At 47.7% G+C, this 22,423-nt stretch overlaps 1 protein-coding gene across 1 annotated transcript in view; it reads left to right on the forward strand.

Annotated features, from left to right (window-relative positions):
- The window catches only part of ITGB7 (integrin subunit beta 7), a 49,288-nt gene that overhangs the window by 18,937 nt on the left and 7,928 nt on the right, over positions 1-22,423 (forward strand). Inside the window, 7 exon segments of the mRNA XM_082212427.1 lie at positions 8,970-9,171; positions 11,717-11,887; positions 13,063-13,304; positions 15,122-15,280; positions 18,889-18,984; positions 19,073-19,162; positions 21,242-21,385. Coding sequence (XP_082068553.1) covers positions 8,970-9,171; positions 11,717-11,887; positions 13,063-13,304; positions 15,122-15,280; positions 18,889-18,984; positions 19,073-19,162; positions 21,242-21,385 — 1,104 coding nt within the window.

Here is a 22,423-nt window from a genome sequence, read left to right on the forward strand (position 1 = left end):
TTATCATATCACCCCTTAACCTCCTCTTCTCCAGGCTAAACATGCCCAGCTCCCTTAGCCGTTCCTCATAAGGCATCGTTTCCAGGCCTTTGACCATTTTGGTTGCCCTCCTCTGGACACGTTCCAGTTTGTCAGTGTCCTTCTTGAATTGTGGTGCCCAGAACTGGACACAGTACTCCAGGTGTGGTCTGACCAGAGCAGAATACAGTGGCACTATTCCTTCCCTTGATCTAGATGCTATACTCCTATTGATGCAGCCCAGAATTGCATTGGCTTTTTTAGCTGCCGCGTCACACTGTTGGCTCATGTCAAGTTTGTGGTCAACCAAGACTCCTAGATCCTTTTCACATGTACTGCTCTCAAGCCAGGTGTCACCCATCTTGTAGTTGTGCCTCTCATTTTTTTTGCCCAAGTGCAATACTTTACATTTCTCCCTGTTAAAATTCATCTTGTTTGTTTTGGCCCAGTTCTCTAATCTGTCAAGGTCGTTTTGAAGTGTGATCCTGTCCTCTGGGGTGTTAGCCACCCCTCCCAGTTTGGTGTCATCTGCAAATTTGATCAGGATGCCCTTGAGTCCATCATCCAAGTCGTTGATAAAGATGTTGAATAAGACCGGGCCCAAGACAGAACCCTGTGGCACCCCACTAGTCACTCTTCTCCAGGATGAAGAGGAACCATTGATGAGCACCCTTTGGGTTCGGTCAGTCAGCCAGTTACAAATCCACTGAGTGGTAGCATAGTCAAGACCGCATTTTACCAGCTTATTTACAAGAATATCATGGGGCACCTTGTCAAATGCCTTGCTGAAATCAAGGTAGGCTACATCCACTGCGTTCCCTTCATCTACCAGGCTTGTAATTCTGTCAAAAAACGAGATCAGGTTAGTCTGACATGACTTATTTTTCAGAAATCCATGCTGACTATTGGTGATCACAGCATTCCTTTCTAGGTGCTCACAGACTGTTTGCTTAACGATCTGCTCCAGAATCTTCCCTGCTATTGATGTCAGACTGACTGGGCGGTAATTATTTGGGTCCTCTCTTTTCCCCTTTTTGAAAATAGGGACAACATTTGCCCTCCTCCAGTCTGCCGGGACTTCGCCTGTTCTCCAGGAATTCTCAAAGATGACTGCCAGTGGTTCTGAGATCACATCTGCCAGTTCTTTTAATACTCTTGGATGCAGTTCATCTGGCCCTGGAGACTTGAATACATCTAAACTAGCCAAATATTCTTGTACTATCTCCTTAGTTATTCTGGGCTGTGTTTCCTTTGCTGAATCATTTGCTCCAAATTCTTCAGGTCGGGCATTGTTTTCTTTATCGGAGAAGACTGAGGCAAAGAAGGCATTGAGGAGTTCAGCCCTTTCTGTGTCCCCTGTTTGCATTTCACCATCTTCTCCTCTGAGTGACCCCACTGTTTCTTTGTTCTTCCTTTTGCTACGAACATACCCATAAAAGCCTTTTTTGTTGCTTTTAACCTCTCTAGCAAGCCTGAGTTCATTCTGTGCTTTAGCTTTTCTGACTTTGTGTCTACACGTGCTGGCTATTTGTTTGAATTCCTCTTTGGTGGTTTCCCCCCTTTTCCATTTTTTGTACACATCCTTTTTTAATCTTAATTCAGTTAAAAGTTCTTTAGATAGCCACCCTGGCTTCTTTAGGCACCTTCCATGTTTCCGTCTCATTGGTATTGCCTGACGTTGTGCTTTCTCCCTCTTAACTATCTCCCTCTTAACAAACTCCCAGCCATCATGAACTCTCTTTCCTTTTAGTATTGTTGTCCATGGGATCTCACCCAGCACTTCCCTAAGTTTTATGAAGTCGGCTTTCTTAAAGTCAAGAAATTGAGTCCTAGTATGCTTGGCTGCTCCTTTCCGCTGTATAGTAAACTTCAGAAGAGCATGATCACTCGCTCCTAATGATCCTTCCACTTCTACCCCACTAACCAGGTCATCAACATTGGTTAGGACCAGATCTAAAATGGCTGTTCCTCTTGTTGCTTCTCCCACTTTCTGGACAATGAAGTTGTCTGCAAGGCCAGTGAGGAATCTGTTTGACCTTATGCTTTTGGCTGAGTTTGACGTCCAACAAATATCTGGGTAATTGAAGTCCCCCATTACTACTATCTCCCTTCCTTTTGCATGCTTGGCCATCTGTTCCAGGAAGGCATCATCTATGTCCTCCGTTTGGCTTGGGGATCTATAGTAAACTCCCACAGTGAGATCTCTGTTATTCTTCTCTCCCTTAATTTTGACACAAATGCTCTCACTTTGGCTTTGAGGATCTAAATCTTGGATCTCTTCACAGGTATACACATCCTTGACATATAACGCCACTCCTCCTCCTTTCTTGTCTGGTCTGTTTCTCTGAAATAGATTGTATCCCTCCATTATTACAATCCAATCATGGGACTTATCCCACCAGGTTTCAGTGATGCCTATTATGTCATATTTAGTTTGCTGTACCAAGAGCTCAAGGGACGCGGGTGGCGCTGTGGGTTAAAGCCTCAGCGCCTAGGGCTTGCCGATCGAAAGGTCGGCGGTTCGAATCCCCGCGGCAGGGTGAGCTCCCTTCTTTCGGTCCCAGCTCCTGCCCACCTAGCAGTTCGAAAGCACCCCCGGGTGCAAGTAGATAAATAGGTACCGCTTACCAGCGGGAAGGTAAACGGCGTTCTGTGTGCTGCGCTGGCTCGCCAGATGCAGCTTTGTCACGCTGGCCACGTGACCCGGAAATGTCTCCGGACAGCGCTGGCCCCCGGCCTATAGATGTGAGATGGGCGCACAAACCCCAGAGTCTGTCAAGACTGGCCCGTTTGGGCAGGGGTACCTTTACCTTTACCTTACCAAGAGCTCAAGCTCATCTTCGAACCGCCGACCTTCTGATCAGCAAGTCCTAGGCTCTGTGGTTGAACCCACAGCACCACCCGCATCCCATAAACCTCCAATAAACACCCCTAAATGCTACAACTTTTCCTCATGGAGATGCCAGACCCACCTGATCACTTTGCTTGCCCTTTTCTGAAGCTTTCCCTGTTTGAAGTGGGGCTGCCAGTACTGTACACACTGTTCCATCTTCTTCCTTGTCGCTGCTTGCATGAGTAGAGAGGGCAGGTGAGCAGAACAATGACTGCAGGAAGGAGAAGGACGGCGGCTATCAGGACCAGCAGGCTCTGAGGGGTGGGCATTGCGCCCACTAGAAGGGGTGTGAGCCTGGGCAGCTGCTGGAATGGTGACCCTGATAGCCTGAGATGTGCATTGCACTTTCTGTCTTATGGTGTGTGTGGAAAAGAGACTGATCTCAGCACCCCATAGGATGGGTAGGGGGGTAAATCGTTTATCTGGCTGCAACAGCAATTCAAAGACAAAGCAGCATTCGGGCCTGCAGTTTTTTCACCTATAAAACAGGAAACCACTGCTGCTCAACTGATAAGGCGATGGCGGCTGGCTTTCTGCATGTTTGGTCAATTTTGGTAGTGGGTTGGGAGAAGAGTAGAGGGGGGAAGGGGTCCAGCCGTTGTTGCTTTTACTGCAGAGGAGCTCCTCCAGTGCCACACGAGACAATGGTGGTTCCTTCATTGCCATGTGCTTCTAAGGAGGTGGACGACGGCTGATGACGACTGTGATAAAAGTGTGATTCTGTAGTTTGCATATTGAGTACAGTAATATAGGGAGATCCCCAATGGGGGGGCACCACCACAGCTTTCACAGCAGGTGGGGCCATCCACTATGAGGCATTTGCCATTCCTGTACTAACCAAACTAACCTCTGAGAGAGGTTAGTTTGAGAGCCAGTGTGGTGTAGTAGTTAAGAGCAGTAGACTCGTAATCTGGTGAACTGGGTTCGCGTCTCCGTTCCTCCACATGCAGCTGCTGGGTGACCTTGGGCCAGTCACATTTCTCTGAAGTCTCTCAACCTCACTTACCTCACAGAGTGTTTGTTGTGGGGGAGGAAGGGAAAGGAGAATGTTAGCCGCTTTGAGACTTCTTCAGGTAGTGATAAAGCGGGATATCAAATCCAAACTCTTCTCTTCTTCTCTGCCGTCAAGCTCTAATAAGCTACATTGGGCAAAGGCTGAAAGAGCAAGCAGTTGGTAGTACTCGATTTCAAGCACTGTCAGGCTGTTAAAACTGTCATTGATCCTAAACAACAGAAGTAGACGGTTGTCTGGATGCATCTCTTTTTAATTATTATTAAAGATTTTCTTGATTTACAGAAGTATGTGTAATGTCTCTCTCTTGTATTTTTTCCACATTACATTTTTACAAATCAGTTTCATTTTTTGAGACATTAGGAAGAAAAGGGGGATGGGGGGGAGATGGGTGGGGGTGGGTGGCGATGTTTCTATTTTGCTTAATGTATGTGGGGTTTGGTGTCAGCGTTGTTTGTGCAGGTTCTCTGCTGTTCACTTGTGTACCTTTGGTGGTGAGAGAGGTTGGGGTTGGCCTAGGCCAGGGGTCTGCAACCCGTGGCTCCGGAGCCGCATGTGGCTCTTTTACATCTTTGCTGCGGCTCCGGGGCGGATACTAGCGAGGCGAGGAGGCGCATTGTGCGCCCCGACACTCCTCACTGTGGCGGGCACTGTACTGGCTGTGACGTCGCATGGGGGCGGTGCGTGCGTTAGTCACGCACCGTCCCGACATCACCTTCCCACCCGCTGTCAGATCGTGGCTCCGGAGATATATTTGTTTTAAATGTCGCAATGGTTTTGCGGCTCCCAGTTGTTGTTTTTTCTTCGGAAACGGGTCCAAGTGGCTCTTTTTGTCTTAAAGGTTGCAGACCCCTGGCCTAGGGTGTGGTTATTCATTTGTAGTTGGCTGTGGTGGTCTTTGTTTTCATGTGTGAGTGGGGTGGGTGGGTGTTTTGGACAGTGGCGTAGCGTGGGGGGTGCCAGGGGTGCCAGCCGCACCGGGCGCAACATCTGCGGGGGGCGCGAGTCCAGAGGGAAGGGACAAGTTCCTTCCTCCGCCGGGCTCCCCGCCACCACCACCAGCCTTGCGCCCTAGCGCGCGCGCGCCCCCCGCCGCCGCCACGGCTGCGCTCCACTCACTGCTTGCAGGAGGAGCAGCCGCTGCAGCAGCGCCGACGCCGCCACCGACGCCTGGCCGGGCACGGGCAGCCTCCGCACCCCGACGCCGACGCCATCCCCTTCCCCCTTTTTTTCCAGAGCTGGGGGAGGGGGAGGTTTTAAAAGGGGGTCTTGCATTGGCGATCCTGCAGCACTTTGGGCCGCACGACGCAAGCGCGCAGCACGGATCAACCACGACCCCACCCCGTGCATTTCCCGGGGAAAAGTGCTCCGCGTGGGAGGCGCGTTTCCCCTTCATTCCCTCTCGTGCAAATCCTCCTTGGGTTCCCTCCCCCATCTTTCCTCTCCCTACCTCACAAAAGCCTCACCTCGTCACCTCCTCACTGCCTCTCGCCTCCGCAGGAGCGTTTCCCTCCGCGGAAGAAGGAGCAGGGCGCTTCTGCAACTTTGGATTGCAACTTCCTGCTTCCCTGGGAAACAGAGCCCGGCCGGGTCAGTTGTCCAGCGGAGGGCCAGTTCCCCCCTCCCTCCCTCTCTCTCTCTGCAACCCTTGCGCCCCCCCCCCTGCGTACTACTTGCAATGCAACTTCTGCGCTCCATGCGCTTTCATAGAATCTGTCGAGCTGGAAGGGAGCCGAGGGTCATCTAGTCCCACCCGCTGCAATGCAGTAATACGCCGCTGCCCCCCTACAAGGGATCGAACCTGCAACCTTGGCCTTATCAGCGCCGTGCTCTTAAACTGAGCCATCCGGGCTCCCCTTTCCCCCACCTTCTTGCGTGCCTGAACCTGTCCGCGTTTTGCATTCTAACACTTGCAGGCTCCATCCTCCAGCAGTTCCCTGACGCCGGCTGCGCTTCCTTTCAGGCCAATACTTGGCAGCCATAAACTCGCACCGTGTCCAATATCCTATAAAAAGCATTAATCGGAATACCTTGCAACATTTCATCAAAGAAAATTGAGACGCCCTATTCCATAATAATAATAATAGTAATAATTTTATTATTTATACCCTTCCCATCTGACTGGGCTGCCCCAGTCACCTTGGATAAAAATATAATAAAACATGAAACATTTAAAAAAACTTCCCTTCAGATGACTTCTGAAGTTGTAGAGTTACTTATCTCCTTGGCTTGGGGGGTGTCTAATAAAAATAAAAATAAATTATTTATACCCTGCCCATCTGGCTGGGCTTCCCCAGCCACTCTGGGCAGCTTCCAAAAAAATATTAATACGTCAAACATTAAAAGCTTCCCTAAACAGGGCTGCCTTCGGATGTCTTCTAAAAGTCTGTTAGTTGTTCTTCTCTTTGACATCTGATGGGAGGGCGTTCCATAGGGCAGGTGCCACTACTGAGAAGGCCCTCTGCCTGCTTCCCTGTAACCTCACTTCTCGCAATGAGGGAACCGCCAGAAGGCCCTCGGCGCTGGACCTCAGTGCCCGGGAAGAACGATGGGGGTGGAGATGCTCCTTCAGGTATACAGGACCGAGGCCGTTTAGGGCTTTAAAGGTCAGCACCAACACTTTGAATTGTGCTCAGAAACGTACAGGGAGCCAATGTAGGTCTTTCAATGTAACTTCATACATTGTTGTTGTTGTTGTTGTTGTTTAGTCGTTTAGTCGTGTCTGACTCTTCGTGACCCCCTGGACCAGAGCACGCCAGGCACTCCTGTCTTCCACTGCTTCCCGCAGTTTGGTCAGACTCATGTTTGTGGCTTCCCCTCCCCATCCAGCTTGGTTTCCCTAGCCACTCGGCAACCCGAACCCTATGGAAATAGGGATGTCAAGGTTGCAGGTTCGATCCCCGCACGGGACAGCTGCGTGGTCCTGCATCTTTCCTCAGGGCCTGCAAGACAGAGCTGTTCCACCTGGCCTTTGGTTTGGACTCAGTGGGACCCTTATGTCTTCCCTCCCCTTACAGTTTTGATTTGTGGGCTACTTTTAAAATGAGGCTGCTTTTCAAATTGCATTTTAACCTGTATTTTAAATTGGTCCCTCCCCCCATTATGTTTCTATTGTAATTTTACCGGTGTTAGCTGCCCTGAGCCCGGCTCTGGCTGGGGAGGGCGGGGTATAAATAAAATGTATCATCATCATCATCATCATCATCACCACCACCACAGGGGGTTGGACTAGATGACCATCGGGTCCCTTCCGATTCTATGATTCTATAAAGTCAAGTGTTACCGGAAAAATCCGAGGGCGCGCTCGCACTCGAGTGCTAAACTCCACGGGTTAGGGGGCGCAAATTACTTGCCTTGCCCCGGGTGCTGACAACCCACGCTACGCCACTGGTTTTGGATCAGGTTAGCCATATTGATTTGTATGCTGTTGGTGGATAATTGTCATTGTCTTGTTGGGCTGTGTATGTGATAAAGGGGAGCCATACCGGGGTGAAGGCGTCTTCTTCTGTTTGTCCCCGTGTCAGTTTCAGTTTATTGGTTAATTTTTCTAGTAAGGCTGTTTCCTATACTATTTGGTACCACTGGTTCTGGACGGATCTTCTGAAATGGTACTAACAGCAGCATCAAGGGGAGAGTGAAGATGAACAAATCCCTTGCAAGCTAGTTGCAGCAAGTCTCGGAGGGTCAAGAAGTTACAGATTCCGACCCAGGTTTCACTAGTTCCTTGATCACTCTGAGGGGCCATGCTGGATGCAGTGGTGGCTGAGAAGTCATTTTTCTTTGCCACCACCGCATTTTAGCCACCGCCATGTGCTCCATCCTGTGTTTGGCTGCCTTTGTTAAAAGATTTGTGATATGCTCCAGCTGTCGCCCAGCCTGCTTCATTGTCTGAAGTTCACTGGAAAACCCTGAGCTCTACAGCGTCAGAGGAGTGATCCCATTGATTTTCTTGCTATTCCATAGTAAGATTAGGTCCTTGGCAGGAGCATCCGTCTTACTGGCCAGAAAATCCCCAGGGCATTCAGGAATCCCTCGGATACCATATGTCTGCCAGGGAATGGGATAACAGATTGGTCCCCCAGCACCCCTACGGGTCAAACCTCCCCGCTAAATGGTCCAGCCATGACAAAGGTGTAAGTATGCCACTCACAACCATGGAGCGAAAAGCAATTTACTGAGACATTGCTATGAATATATAATTGAATTTTAAAAATGTAAACCATACTTTTTTGAAAGTTTTGGGAATGGGGAACCTGTGGCCTTCCAGATGCTGCTAGACTACAGTTTCCATCACCCCTCACCATTGGCCATGTTGACTGAGATTTGGCAACTTTTTGGAGGGCCATAGGTGCCCCATTCTTCTTTTAGATTACCGTATTTTTCGCTCTATAAAACACACTTTTCCCCTCTTCTGGCTTCGGGAATAGCCATGCAAAGCCTCTTAAGCAAAGAGGGAGCGCTCCTTTCTCTTCGCTCAAGAGGCTTTGCATTGCTTTCTTGTTTCTTGTTTTCCTCCTCTAAAAACTAGGTGCATCTTATGGTCGGGTGCGTCTTATAGAGCAAAAAATACGGTATGTGCTGGACTGCCAACTCCCATCAGCCCCAGTCAACATGTTGGATGGTCAGGAATCAGTTGCCCTGCGTTCCATGCATTTTTGCGACCATTTGGAGAGAGTCCTCTTTGCTCCAATTCCTGTTCCCATGTGTTCTTTCTCACCTGCCCCTTCAAAAGAAGGTTGTGTGTGCATGGAAGCAATAAGAAGAGGAGTTTGGATTTGATATCCCGCCTTTCACTCCCCTTAAGGAGTCTCAAAGCGGCTAACATTCTCCTTTCCCTTCCTCCCCCACAACAAACACTCTGTGAGGTGAGTGGGGCTGAGAGACTTCACAGAAGTGTGACTGGCCCAAGGTCACCCAGCAGCTGCAAGGGGAGGAGCGGAGACGCGAACCCGGTTCCCCAGATTACGAGACTACCGCTCTTAACCACTACACCATCTGGCTCTCCATGCTGGAAACTTGTCTGCTTCCCATTCCCCCCCCCTCCAGGATTTTGTGCAAGCAGGTGAGTCGGACATGGAGCGCTGTGCCCCTCGGGTGGAGCTGGAGCGTCGTGGCTGCCTCCCCAGTGAGATAATGGATCCTCACAGCGGGCAGCGTGTGCTAGAGGACAGGCCCCTGAGCAACAGCACCCAGCGCCAGAGCTTCACTCAACTCGCCCCGCAAAGAATTGCTCTTCAGCTTCGGCCTGGTAGGTGCTCTCTCCAGCCTGCCTTCTGCCAGTTTGGGTTGTGTTGGGGTGGGTGGGAGATAGTGATGTTAAATTCTTGAGAATAATATTCTCGAGAATATTCTCAATCAATGAGAATATGAGAGAATTTTCCTTTAAAATAGGAGAATATTCATTTTCATGCATTGAAAATGATATAATTTTAATGCATTGAAAATGATATAATTAGTTAATATACATGTTTGTTCATGGGTTAACTTGTTCAGATGGCAACCAAAAATTGTACAGATTCTTTTACTCAATGGGGCAGTACAGTGAATTCACATTCTTAGATTTTATTTTTTTTTGCACCAAACTTGAAATTGAAAATTCAACGTGAATGACTCACTTTAATCACTGAGCCTGCCACTATCCGTATATTTACCATCAACTTTGAATTCGAATTATGTTGTGTATGTATGAAATGTAGCTTTTAAAGAAAAAGGAATATAAAAATGTTCATCAAATTGAATGAATAGCATTTTTAAAACCTGGGGGGGGGGGGGAATGTTTTCTGTAGCTTACATTTCAGAACTGCCGATGGTGAATGACACAATGCCCAGTAATGTAACTGGATCAAAAAATAATTATTCATTACTTACACTGGCAACATCACAGCTTGACTTATAATTTGCTCAATTTTTAAAATGTGGGTTGTAAAACTAGTTATTACATTAGAATTTGCAGTTTGTAGAGAATGTTCTCCGGAGAATTTTCTAGCAGAGAATATTCTCATTCTCAATAATATTCTGGGAGAGATGGCTGTTTGGCAGGGATGCTTCAGGGAGAAGCACTGTCTTCCTCCTCTCTCCTTCTGTGAAATCTGCACTTGCTCCCTGTCTTGGGTCAGCATCCAAAGGCAGAGCAATGGCTAGCTTCGATTAAACTTCTCCTCACCTCCCTCCTTCACCAGTACGATGTATGTGGAAGAAATAAAGAATCGTGAATCTACACAGCTTTCTCCAGCCTTCCTTTTGCCAGTTCGGGTTGTGTATCCCTCAGTTGTTTCCTGCGAATCGAAATGGCTTTAGGGCCACCAGCACAACAGTAAATAGGCAAACCTTCAGCAATTTGTGTTATTGATGTGAGTTGGATATAATCTTTATGCAAGGCACTCATCATTTATTATTATTATTAATTACCCGCACTTCACCGTAAGGTCCCAGGACAGGTTAAAACAATTCAAACACAATATTGAAAACAGTTTAAAACAATATAGCAGTTGTAGTCTCCCAAAACGATGTTTATTTTTTCCTGTCCATTGCATATCTGTGGCTTCGTACGCACCATAGCATTAAAGCACATTTGAAACACATTCTTTCCCTCAGAGAATTCTGGGCACTATAGTTTACACGTCACAGAGGTACAATTGCAAGTGACCCTTTACAAACTACAATGCCCAGAATCCTTTGAGGGAAAGAATGGGCTTTGAATGTGCTTTGGATATAAGAAGGACATGCCCATTCATTATTGCATATATGTTGGTGGTGGTGATCATGCTGTTAGGAATTACTTGGAACACTGTAGTCCTTCCACTTTTTTGGAAGTGAGTTCATGGTTTGGACATCTCCAAACCATGATCTGATGTGGGAATTGTAAATTACATTTCTATTTATTTAAAAGACTTTAATCATACTGGATTTCAGGGTGATAAAGGTAAAGGGACCCCTGACCATTAGGTCCAGTCATGACTGACTCTGGGGTTGCGGTGCTCATCTCGCTTTACTGGGCGAGGGAGCTGGCATACAACTTCCGGGTCACGTGGCCAGCACGACTAAGCCGCTTCTGGCGAACCAGAGCAGTGCACGGAAACGCCGTTTACCTTCCCGCCGGAGCGGTACCTATTTATCTACTTGCACTTTGACGTGCTTTCGAACTGCTAGGTTGGCAGGAGCAGGGACCAAGCAGCGGGAGCTCACCCTGTCGCGGGGATTCGAACCGCTGACCTTCTGATCAGCAAGTCCTAGGCTCTGTGGTTTAACCCACAGCACCACCCGCGTCCCTCGTGTATCAGGGTGATACACAGCATAAAATAAACACTGCCGGGGGGAGGGGGCGCTGAGGGAGAGGAAGCAAGCAAATGGCTCATAATAGGCTAAAACCTCTCCAATTAAATTGGTAAAAAAATCCATTTAAAATCTGGCTGAAGAAAAATGTTTTGCCTAGGATCTAAAAGATTGTGGTGCTGGCACGAGGGAGACACTTGCTTCTGTTAATAGCTTGCGTACATCTCTGACGGAAGAGGTACATTGAGAATGGCCTTGGCCTAGTGATCTGAAAACAGGATCGGAGGGACCCTGTGGCCTTCTGGGTGTTACTGTTGGACTCCTGCCCCCATCAGCCCCAGACAGGCCATGATGATGGATGTCGAGAGTTGTAACCTAACAACCACTGGGGACTCCCCAGGTTCCCAGTCCCTGGCTAAAATGAGACTCAGCACTCCTTCACAACATTGGAAAGCATACGGACGGTATCTTGGTAGCACCGAGGATCCGATTCCCTCTTCCTTCCTACTCTGTGCATACAGGAGAGGAACAGAGGGTCACGGTGCGCTTCAGACGGGCTGAAGGTTACCCCGTGGACTTGTACTATCTCATGGACTTGTCATACTCCATGAAGGACGACCTGGAGAACATCAAGCGGCTGGGGAACCATCTGCTAGCTGCCTTACGTGACGTCACCACTTCAGTGAAGATTGGTATGCTGTGGTGATGGTGGTGATGGTGGCAGTTGCAGGGCTGGGAGGTGGGTTAGGCTGAGAGATGGCGATCAGTTTGGATATCCTAAAAAAACCCAAGGAAAATCTTTCTGTATGCCACCACAGGTGCGAGGGTTATAATAGCTACACATTGGGAAAGCAGATATATACCCACCGCATCTGATTGGATACAAAAGCTAACAGAGTACGCGGAGTTAGACTACTTATCAGAAAGAATCAAAGATAAATCCCAAAAGGAGCTTGTCTCAAATTGGAACTGTTTTAAGGAACACTTGAAGAGTAATTGCTGCAGTCTGAAAACGGTGACAGCCTTTGAGTACCGTATTTTCCGGCGTATAAGCCAACTGGGCGTATAAGACGACCCCCCAACTTTTCCAGTTAAAATATAGAGTTTGGGATATACTCGCTGTATAAGACTGCCCCTCTTCCAACACACACCAAATAATAATAATAAAAAAACAGTCTCCAGTCCGGCTCAGAAATCCGCTCCACTTCCCAGTGGCCGGGGGCTTCTGGGGCCAATTTTCAAGCGTATTTCTGCTTCATCTAGAGAGCTTGGTGTCCTCTCATTTAATTTGCTGTCGTTTTATCCTTTGGTGGGGAGTTGCTGCAGGAGCTGCTGCTGTAGCGGGCATATAAGACGACCCCCAACTTTTGAGAAGATTTTCCTGGGTTAAAAAGTAGTCTTATACGCCAGAAAATACAGTAGTTTTTTTGGATAACAATTTTAAAAGGAAAATTGATACAAAAGATAATGGATAAATATAGACAATAAGTTTATTAGTACAAAACGGAAGAGACGGGAAGTGACTTATTTATGAGGAATATTATGATTTCAAAATTACATCTTTTTTCTTCTTCTTTGTGTACAGTAATGCTTGCCGATCTATAATAATAATAATAATTATGAACATACTTCGAAAACACGAATATGTATAATTGTAAGATGTAAAGTTATGATGCAGAGGTGTACTTGTGCGTAATAAAGGAAAACTACCGTAATTTTAAAAGAGATAGATATGGTGATCAGCCCATCATGGCCCGAGTGGTAGATCTGAACCTTCCCAAGTCCTATTTCCGAGCCTCTTTGACACCGCGTGGGCTTTCAAACACACTGTTAGATGAAGGGAAACAGCAGGATTTCTTTGTTGCAGGGTTTGGCTCCTTTGTTGACAAGACGGTGCTGCCCTATGTGAACACGGCACCCTCCAAATGGCAACACCCCTGCCCTCATTTAAACGAGACCTGTCAGTCGGCGTTCAGCTACCAGCACGTGCTGACGCTCACAGACAACGCCAGTGAGTTCGAAAGCAGGGTCAGCCAGCAGCGTATATCTGGGAACATGGACCCGGCTGAAGGGGGCTTTGACGCCATCATGCAGGCAGTCACTTGCAAGGTGAGATGGCTTTATGTGCATGGCTGATAGAGGAGGTGCGTGGCTGAGAAGGGAACGTAGGCCCTGACAACAATAAGGCAGGCACAGGAGCATGTGTTCGTGCGCATGCAGACACATATGTGAACCCAAGCATGTGCAAACCCTAAACTATGCTAATCTTCCTATTGTACAGTGGTACCTCGGGTTAAGTACTTAATTCGTTCCGGAGGTCCGTACTTAACCTGAAACTGTTCTTAACCTGAAGCACCACTTTAGCTAAGGGCTGCCGCGCTGCTGGAGCACGATTTCTGTTCTCATCCTGAAGCAAAGTTCTTAACCTGAAGCACTATTTCTGGGTTAGAGTCTGTAACCTGAAGCGTATGTAACCTGAGGTACCACTGTATATAGTTGTGAGGCACGGGATAATACATTCAGGGCGTTCCCAGACAGTCATTGTTTTCATTATTAGTTCACAGTTCCCAATGAAAGCTGACCAGGAGGTCTTGCACAACAAAAAGTTCAGACTTTCTGCAAAAAGAAATGCAGTGGCAAGTGTGAGGCAACACTTGCTTTGACGCAACATCTTCTAGCCTCCCTGTAAACAAATCAGAATAAATGCTGAAGAAACAGGTCATCTGGAACTGCCTGAATGTTCAAATAGTGCACTGTCTGCTCTGGGCAAATGAGAACAGTACAAAGGAACAGCCCATAGCAATGAAGATTTCATACAGGGTTGGTCCACCTGAAAATTTCATCTCTGGTTCAACTTCCAGGTCAGGGGATGCTGAATTACCTACTGATCAATACTATTGGGTTTCCTAACCTGGAAGCTCTGCTGGTTTTCTTCCAGTCATTAGCAGCACTTAACAGTATTTGACAGCTGACTTGCAATAGGTGGTTGTGTCCGACAATTGCCATATAATTTAAATTTCATGAATTTAATCCTAAATTGTTCAGCTTAGTGGCGGGAAACCTCTAAATGCTGTCAGAATCCAACTCTCATCTTTCGCAGCCAGCATGGTCAGTTGTCAGGGATGATGGAAGTTGGGAGTCTAGCAACATAGGGAAGGCAACAAAGCTTAACCACTTTGGTTTGGCCAATAAAAAGAAGCCAATTTCAAAATTTGAAATCCAAAAACTGAAGACAAATGTCACTGGCAAAATCCTGAATGTTGAAATCTGTAAATGCTGTAGATCTTGAAGTTTTGGTTCTGCTAACCTGGTACCTAAAGATGCTATGTTCTTGTGTAACCCTTTGCGCCCATGTAAGGTAAAGGTAAAGGGACCCCTGACCATTAGGTCCAGCATAAGTTTGATCAAACTGCGGGAGGCAGTGGAAGATAGGAGTGCCTGGCGTGCTCTGGTCCATGGGGTCACAAAGAGTCGGACACGACTAAACAACAAACCACCATTAGGTCCAGTCATGGCCGGCTCTGGGGTTGCGGCGCTCATCTCATTTTATTGGCCAAGGGAGCCAGCATACAGCTTCCGGGACATGTGGCCAGCATGACTAAGCCGCTTCTGGTGAACCAGAGCAGCGCACGGAAACGCCGTTTACCTTCCCGCTAGAATTTATCTATTTATCTACTTGCACTTTGACGTGCTTTCAAACTACTAGGTTGGCCGGAGCTGGGACCGAGCAACGGGAGCTCACCCCGTCGCGGGGATTCGAACCGCCAACCTTCTGATCGGCAATTCCTAGGCTCTGTGGTTTAACCCACAGCACCACCCATGTCCCTTGCCCATGTACAGATTACCAAAAGCAGAAAATACTGGGCTAACTGTGGAGGAAGGCTTGCATGTTGGAATTGCAGTGTAACTTCCCTCTCTTCTTCCAGGAGCAGATTGGCTGGCGTAATGTGACGAAGCTCTTGGTCTTCACTTCGGATGGCACATTCCACATGGCAGGAGATGGGAAGCTGGGTGGGGTCTACATGCCCAACGATGGCCGCTGCCACTTGGATGCCAGAGGGCTATATACGAAAAGCCACCTATACGTAGGTCTCTCACGGTCCTCTTGAAAAACAAAGTTAGGCAGGGAGAGAGATTGCCTCGGGAGACAAAAGAAAACAATAAGTTGGGTGATGTTTATATTAGGATCAACCCCCAAACCACAAAAAAAATGTGGCCAGTTTTTTGAGTTCTCTAGAACTCTTCATCAGTTAAGAAGTTACACAAGTGAAAGTCAACTGGATAGCTCAGTTGGTTAGAACGTGGTGCTGATAACACCAAGGTTGCAGGTTCGCGCCCCATAAGGGACAGCTGCATTGCAGGGGGTTGGGCTAGATGACCGTATGGGTCCCTTCCAACTCTGTGAGTCTATGGGAAACAGAAAGGTCAGGCCGCACCCAGGTCCTGGTGGTTATGATTTTGAGATGCACACAAGCAGTATTGGAATTGAAAACGAAATTTGAGATAATGACTCAGTGCAGTTGTATCACTTTCCTGGCTACTTAATGTTGGTTAGGTGGTTTGTGGGTTTCTCCTCTGTTTCTTTCCCCCTTGATCTTGTGTGCACCTCTCCACTTCCTCCCTTCTTCTCACCCAAGCACCCACCCTCCTAACACTGTGGTTGGCATTGCAAGCGCAAGAGCACCTCCCTAATCGCAGAGTGCGTGCTCACTTTTGCTGATGGTTGTAGTGGTTTTGCCACTACATGCGATCATAACCAAGCTTGGCTCTGAATGAGACCAGCTGGAAGAGAGAAGGGAAGGGATTGTGAGGCCAGTGGGGGAGGAGGAAGGGTGTGTGAACCTGTTTCTGATTGGTTACCTGTGGGGTGCCCCACATTCCCCAAACAGTGCTAGCCAATGAAGTGCAGAGAATCATGATGCTGCAGAAGAGAGAGCTAGACGTTAAGAGCCATTTTTGGTGGCAGGTGTGTTATGTAACATCAAATCTCGTGTGGACATTGGGAGTAAATGCTGTGGAGCAATTCCAAGCTGGCTTATTCAGCACGAAGAATAGTCTTGTGAATGCCCTGTTTTGTGTGCTTTGAATAAAGTTGGCAGCTAGTGATTTAGAGTAGGGAGGGATGGCTTCTGTTCCTACTACTACTACTATTATTATTATTATAATATAAATAATTTATTATTTATACCCCGCCTATCTGGGTGGGTTTCCCCAACCACTCTGGGTGGCTACCAAACATCAAACATTAAGAAGTTCCCTAAACAGGGTCGCCTTCAGATGTCTTCTAAAAGTCAGGTACAGTGGTACCTCGGGTTACATATGCTTCAGGTTACAGACACTTCAGGTTACAGACTCCACAAACCCTGAAATAGTACCTATTTAAGAACTTTGCTTCAGGATGAGAACAGAAATTGTGCTCCAGCGGCGCGGCGGCAGCAGGAGGCCCCATTAGCTAAAGTGGTGCTTCAGGTTAAGAACAGTTTCAGGTTAAGAATGGACCTCCAGAACGAATTAAGTACTTAACCCAAGGTACCACTATAGTTGTTTATTTCCTTGACATCTCATGGGAGGGCGTTCCACAGGGCGGGTGCCACCACCAAGAAGGCCCTCTGCCTGGTTCCCTGTAACCTCACTTCTCGCAGCGAGGGAACCGCCAGAAGGCCCTCGGAGCTGGACCTCAGTGTCCGGGCTGAACGATGGGGGTGGAGACGCTCCTTCAGGTATAGTGGGCTGAGCCCATTTAGAAACTGCCCCATAGTTAGTTAGCCCCATTGCTTGGCTCAAGCTCTCCAAGGCCTACCATCAAAGACACTTTCAACTGGAGGTGCCAAGGGCTGGATCTGCGACCTTCAGCCTGCAAAGCAGGAGCCAGGAGCCATTAGAGACAGAATCTGGTGTTCTTAGCAGCACAGGAAACCCAAAATTTAGCTGAAATGGGCCACAATTCAGTGGCAGAAGGTCTCGGGCTCACTCCCTGACATCTCCAGGTAGGGCTTGTCTGAACCCAGAGAGCTGCTGCCAGTCAGTTTAGACACTCCTGAGCTGGACAGATCAACAGACCCTACCTGCCCACAGTCTCGCCAGAGTGGTGCATGCTCTAGTTATCTCTTACTTGGACTACTGCAATGCACTCTACGTGGGGCTACCTTTGAAAGTGACCCGGAAACTACAACTAATCCAGAATGCGGCAGCTAGACTGGTGACTGGGAGCGGCCGCCGAGACCATATAACACCGGTCTTGAAAGACCTACATTGGCTCCTAGTATGTTTCCGAGCACAATTCAAAGTGTTGGTGCTGACCTTCAAAGCCCTAAACAGCCTTGGTCCAGTATACCTGAAGGAGTGTCTCCACCTCCATCGTTCTGCCCGGACACTGAGGTCCAGCTCCAAGGGCCTTCTGGCGGTTCCCTCGCTGCAAGAAGCCAAGTTACAGGGAACCAGGCAGAGGGCCTTCTCGGTAGTGGCACCTGCCCTGTGGAACGCCCTCCCACCAGATGTCAAAGAGAAAAATAACTACCAAAGTTTTATTATTATTTTTTATAACATTTATTAAAGTTTCATAAACAATCAAAAGCTTCGAAATTTAAACATAAAATACAAAAACCAAAAAAGCTACAAAAATGAAAAAATACAAAACACATAGAAGTACACAATAAAAAACAGTTAACAGAATAAAAAGAAAAAAGAAAAAAGAGAGAAAACACCAAAAAGCAAGGCAGAAAAAAAATTAGTATTTTCATATCTTATACTTCATTCACTAGTTTCTTGACCTCCTCACACCTCCCTTTTTGTATTCCAGTTCAGATATTTAGTTCAGCAAATCCTTACCCTCTATCATTTATCCTTACTCAACATCTTAACCTATAATAAATATATATTTTCCACCATTGTCAATCCCTATTTACATATTCTTATTAATCTTTTAACCAACATCGCTTATTTTCAATCCAACGTCCCTTTAACATTCATTTATTTTACAGTATTTTTGTAGATAGTCTTTAAATTTTTTCCATTCTTCTTCCACCGCCTCTTCTCCCTGGTCTCGGATTCTGCCAGTCATTTCTGCCAATTCCATGTACTCTATCACCTTCATCTAAATAACTACCAAACTTTTAGAAGACATCTGAAGGCAGCCCTGTTTAGCGAAGCTTTTAATGTTTAATAGGTTACTGTATTTTAGTGTTTTGTTGGAAGCCGCCCAGAGTGGCTGGGGAAACCCAGCCAGATGGGCGGGGTATAAATTTTATTATTATTATTATTATTATTATTATTATTATTATTATTATTATACAGTCTGACTCTGTACAAGATCTCATCCAGTGTCCCAACGGCCTGAAAGTCAAGATCTTGGCTTAAAACCTTCAAAGTGGCTGACGACATAAATTCATACAATGTATTTTTCAGCATTAATACCAAGGTTTATGGAATCTGTGGCCCTCCAGGTGTTACTGAGCTCTCAACTCCCATTGGTCTCAGCCAGCATGACCACTCTTGGGAGCTGGGAGTTGTAGTCCACCGGACATCTGATGGGGCACAGGTTAGCCACTCTTTTTTATCTGAAGTGCAGAGAGTCAAGGCTTCCAGATTCTAACCCCCACCTCCGGCAAGAGAGGTAAATGTAGAGTGGGGGAAGAGAGGAAAATCTAAGCGGAGACTCCTTTGAACGTGACCCCATTCTCTTGTCTCTTTGCAGGACTACCCCTCAGTTGCGCACTTGGCCGAGGTGCTGTCTGAATCTAACATCCAAGCCATATTTGCTGTGACTGGGCCCAGGCTTTCTATGTATGAGGTGAGTGCTGAACCGGAAGGCAGAGGAGTAGGGGAAACCTGAGCGGTGTTTGTGTGCCGCTCACTCTGACTTTCCGCTTTCCCCTCAGGAGCTGAGCAGGCTCATTCCCAAGTCTGTGGTTGGGGAACTGATGGAGGATTCCAGCAACGTGGTGCAGCTCATCGCAGATGCCTATAGTGTAAGGCTGAGTATGGGTAGCAAGGGGCAGAGCCCCCTGGGGAGGGCAAAACAGGCCCACAGGAGCCCCCTGGAATAGAGCCAAGCCCGAAGGGGGAATGGACATTCTGTGTCCATTGAGAGCCAGTGTGGTGTAGTGGTTAAGAGCGGTAGTCTCGTAATCTGGGGAACCGGGTTCGCGTCTCCGCTCCTCCACATGCAGCTGCTGGGTGACCTTGGGCCAGTCACACTTCTCTGAAGTCTCTCAGCCCCACTCACCTCACAGAGTGTTTGTTGTGGGGGAGGAAGGGAAAGGAGAATGTTAGCCGCTTTGAGACTCCTGAAGGGGAGTGAAAGGCGGGATATCAAATCCAAACTCTTCTTCTCCTTACCGTATTTTTCGCCCCATTAGATGCACCTAGTTTTTAGAGGAGGAAAACAAGGGGAAAAAATATTCTGAACGAAACACTGGATGTATGATTTTTGTGGTGCAGGCTGTAGCCAGGGACATGCTACGTGATTTGATTGTGAATTTGGGGTGACCCAGTGCAAAAATCCTGAGGATCCATGTGGATCCGTGCTTTGTAACCATGTTTTTGCGCCATTGAAGCCCCAGGCAACAGTGGGTGTGTGATTTTTTTGGTGCAGGCTGTAGCCATGGATATGCTATGTGATCTGATGGTGAATTTGGGGTGACCCAATGCAAAAACCCTGAGAATCCATGGGCTTTTACCTCCCCACTCCCAGGCAGCCTCCTTTATTTCTAATGTCCCTTATCTCCCTCCCCAATCGCTTGCCGATCAGCTGCTTCCTTTCAACACCCACTTCCCTCTTTCAAAAAAAAAAAAAAAAGCGCATGATCTGCTTTTTGGGGTCCCTGGAGTGGAATTGCCCAGTTCTTAACCCGAGGTAATATTTCTGGTTAGCAGAGTCTGTAACCTGAAGCGTATGTAACCTGAGGTACCGCTGTAGTCTGTTAAACATTAAAAGCTTCCCTAAACAGGGCTGCCTTCAGATGTCTTCTAAAAGTCTGGTAGTTGTTTTTCTCTTTGACATCTGGTGGGAGGGCATTCCACAGGGCGGGTGCCACATGACCCGGAAAGCCGTCTAGACAAACGGTGGCTCCCTCAGCCTGAAAGTGAGATGAGCACCACAACCCCATAGTCACCATTGACTGGACTTAATCATCCAGGGGTCCTTTTTACAAGTGAATGGAACAAGAAAGCACTTCTGTTCTGAACCAGATTTGCTGATTCTGCCCTCTACTGGCAATGGACACTAGGTAACATCCAGCTAAGACTGTGGACACATTTGGAACATACATACTCTCTCAAAGAATTCTGGGAACTGTAATTTGCCCCTCGGAGCTATAGTTCCCAGAATTCTTCAAATGTATGGTGTGTACTGTGTATGCTTAAATTATGCATAGAGGAGACACTGAAATAAATGAATGAAAGTCTATTGGCTGCAATGGGTCTACAGTGGTGCCTCGCAAGACGAAATTAATCCGTTCTGCGAGTCTCTTTGTCTTGCGGTTTTTTCGTCTTGCGAAGCACGGCTATTAGCGGCTTAGCGGCTATTAACGGCTTAGTGGCTATTAACGGCTTAGCGGCTTTAAGAAAAAGGAAACAAACTCGCAAGAACTCTCAAGGCGTTTCGTCTTGCGAAGCAAGCCCATAGGGAAATTCGTCTTGCAGAACGACTCAAAAAACGGAAAACTCTTTCGTCTTGTGCGTTTTTCGTCTTGCGAGGCATTCGTCTTGCGAGGTACCACTGTATTCCCATGACTAGTATTGTATATCACCCACTGATCAGGGTTGAGGATTCAAGAGCCCTGGAAGAGACTATGAATGTAATAGTGAGCTAGAATACTAATAAGTTCAAAGTGCATTACATACCCCAATATGATTTACAACAACCCTGTAAAGTTGTCCAGCATTATCCCACGCCGAGTGCTGAGAGTCAGCAAATGACTGGGTTGGGGCTTGAATCATGGTTCTTTGGATCTTCAGCTCAGCAACTGGTGCTACAGTGTCAGAAGGCAGACACAGACACTCGCCCGAAGTCTAGGCTCACGTTCTCATGGCCGGTCTCCCCGCAGAGCCTCTCGTCCACCGTGAACTTGGTGCACTCTTCAGACCTTGCTTCTGGCATCGCCATTGCTTACGACTCGCATTGTGGCGACTCGGAAACTTCTGGGCGCACGCAGGGTGGCGAATGCCTAGGCGTACGTGTCAACCAGCAGGTGAGTGCTTAGATCGGGGGTGGTGAACCCAGTCTAGGCCTGTGTCCCCTGGAACTCCCCCGAGGCCACACCCCCTCTTTACAGGCCACACCCACTTTAAAGCCTGAGTGTTCTTGAACTCTGACGAGTCCTCTTGCTTGTCTGTATGGAGTATAGTGTGTGGAGAAACAAGCCTACTGTAGAAAGGTAAAATTTGTAATAGTTACCTGCCCATTTTTAGCCACCACTGCCATGTGGTCCTTGGATGGTTGTCCAGAAGGGGGAGTGGCCCTTCAGGCAGAAAAGCCCTCCCCACTCCTGACCTATTAAGTCAGTGCTTTCTATTTGTTCCAAGGCATCAGGATTGGCTCAGTTGGAGCAAAACAGGGAGGGAGGAACAGAGACATCTAGAACTGGGGGGGGGGGGGAGAGAGAACAGTAATGATGGGAACAGGGAGGGAGGAACAGTAGAGGCATCTAGAGCAGGGAGGGAGGCACAGTAAAGATGTTTAGAACAGGGAGGAACAGTAGAGGCATCTAGAGCAGGGAGGGAGGCACAGTAAAGATGTTTAGAACAGGGAGGAACAGTAGAGGCATCTAGAGCAGGGAGGGAGGAACAGTAAAGATGTTTAGAACAGGGAGGAACAGTAGAGGCATCTAGAACAGGGAGGGAGGAACAGTAAAGATGTTTAGAACAGGGAGGAACAGTGGAGGCATCTAGAACAGGAAGGGAACAGCAGAGATGTGTAGAACAGGTTTTATAGTTATAGGTCCTATTCTGTTTCCACTATTTGACATGGAGCAGGACAGGGGAAGCCGAGGCCCTCCAGATGTTGCTGGACTCCAGCTTCCACACACCCCCGACCATTGGCCCTATTATTGACTGGCGGCTGATGGCAGGGAAAGCTCAGCAGCACCTGGAGGGTTACGGCTTCTCCGCCCCTGGCTTAGAGCAGTGTTTCCCAAACGTTTTTGGGCAACGGCACACCTGTTTACTGAAAAAAAATCTCGCGGCACACCACCATTAAAGCCCCGCCCCGTGACGTCAGCGCGCAGCGT

The sequence above is a fragment of the Podarcis vaucheri genome (assembly GCF_965113315.1).
Source record: "Podarcis vaucheri genome assembly, chromosome: 2".
Lineage (NCBI taxonomy): Eukaryota > Metazoa > Chordata > Lepidosauria > Squamata > Lacertidae > Podarcis > Podarcis vaucheri.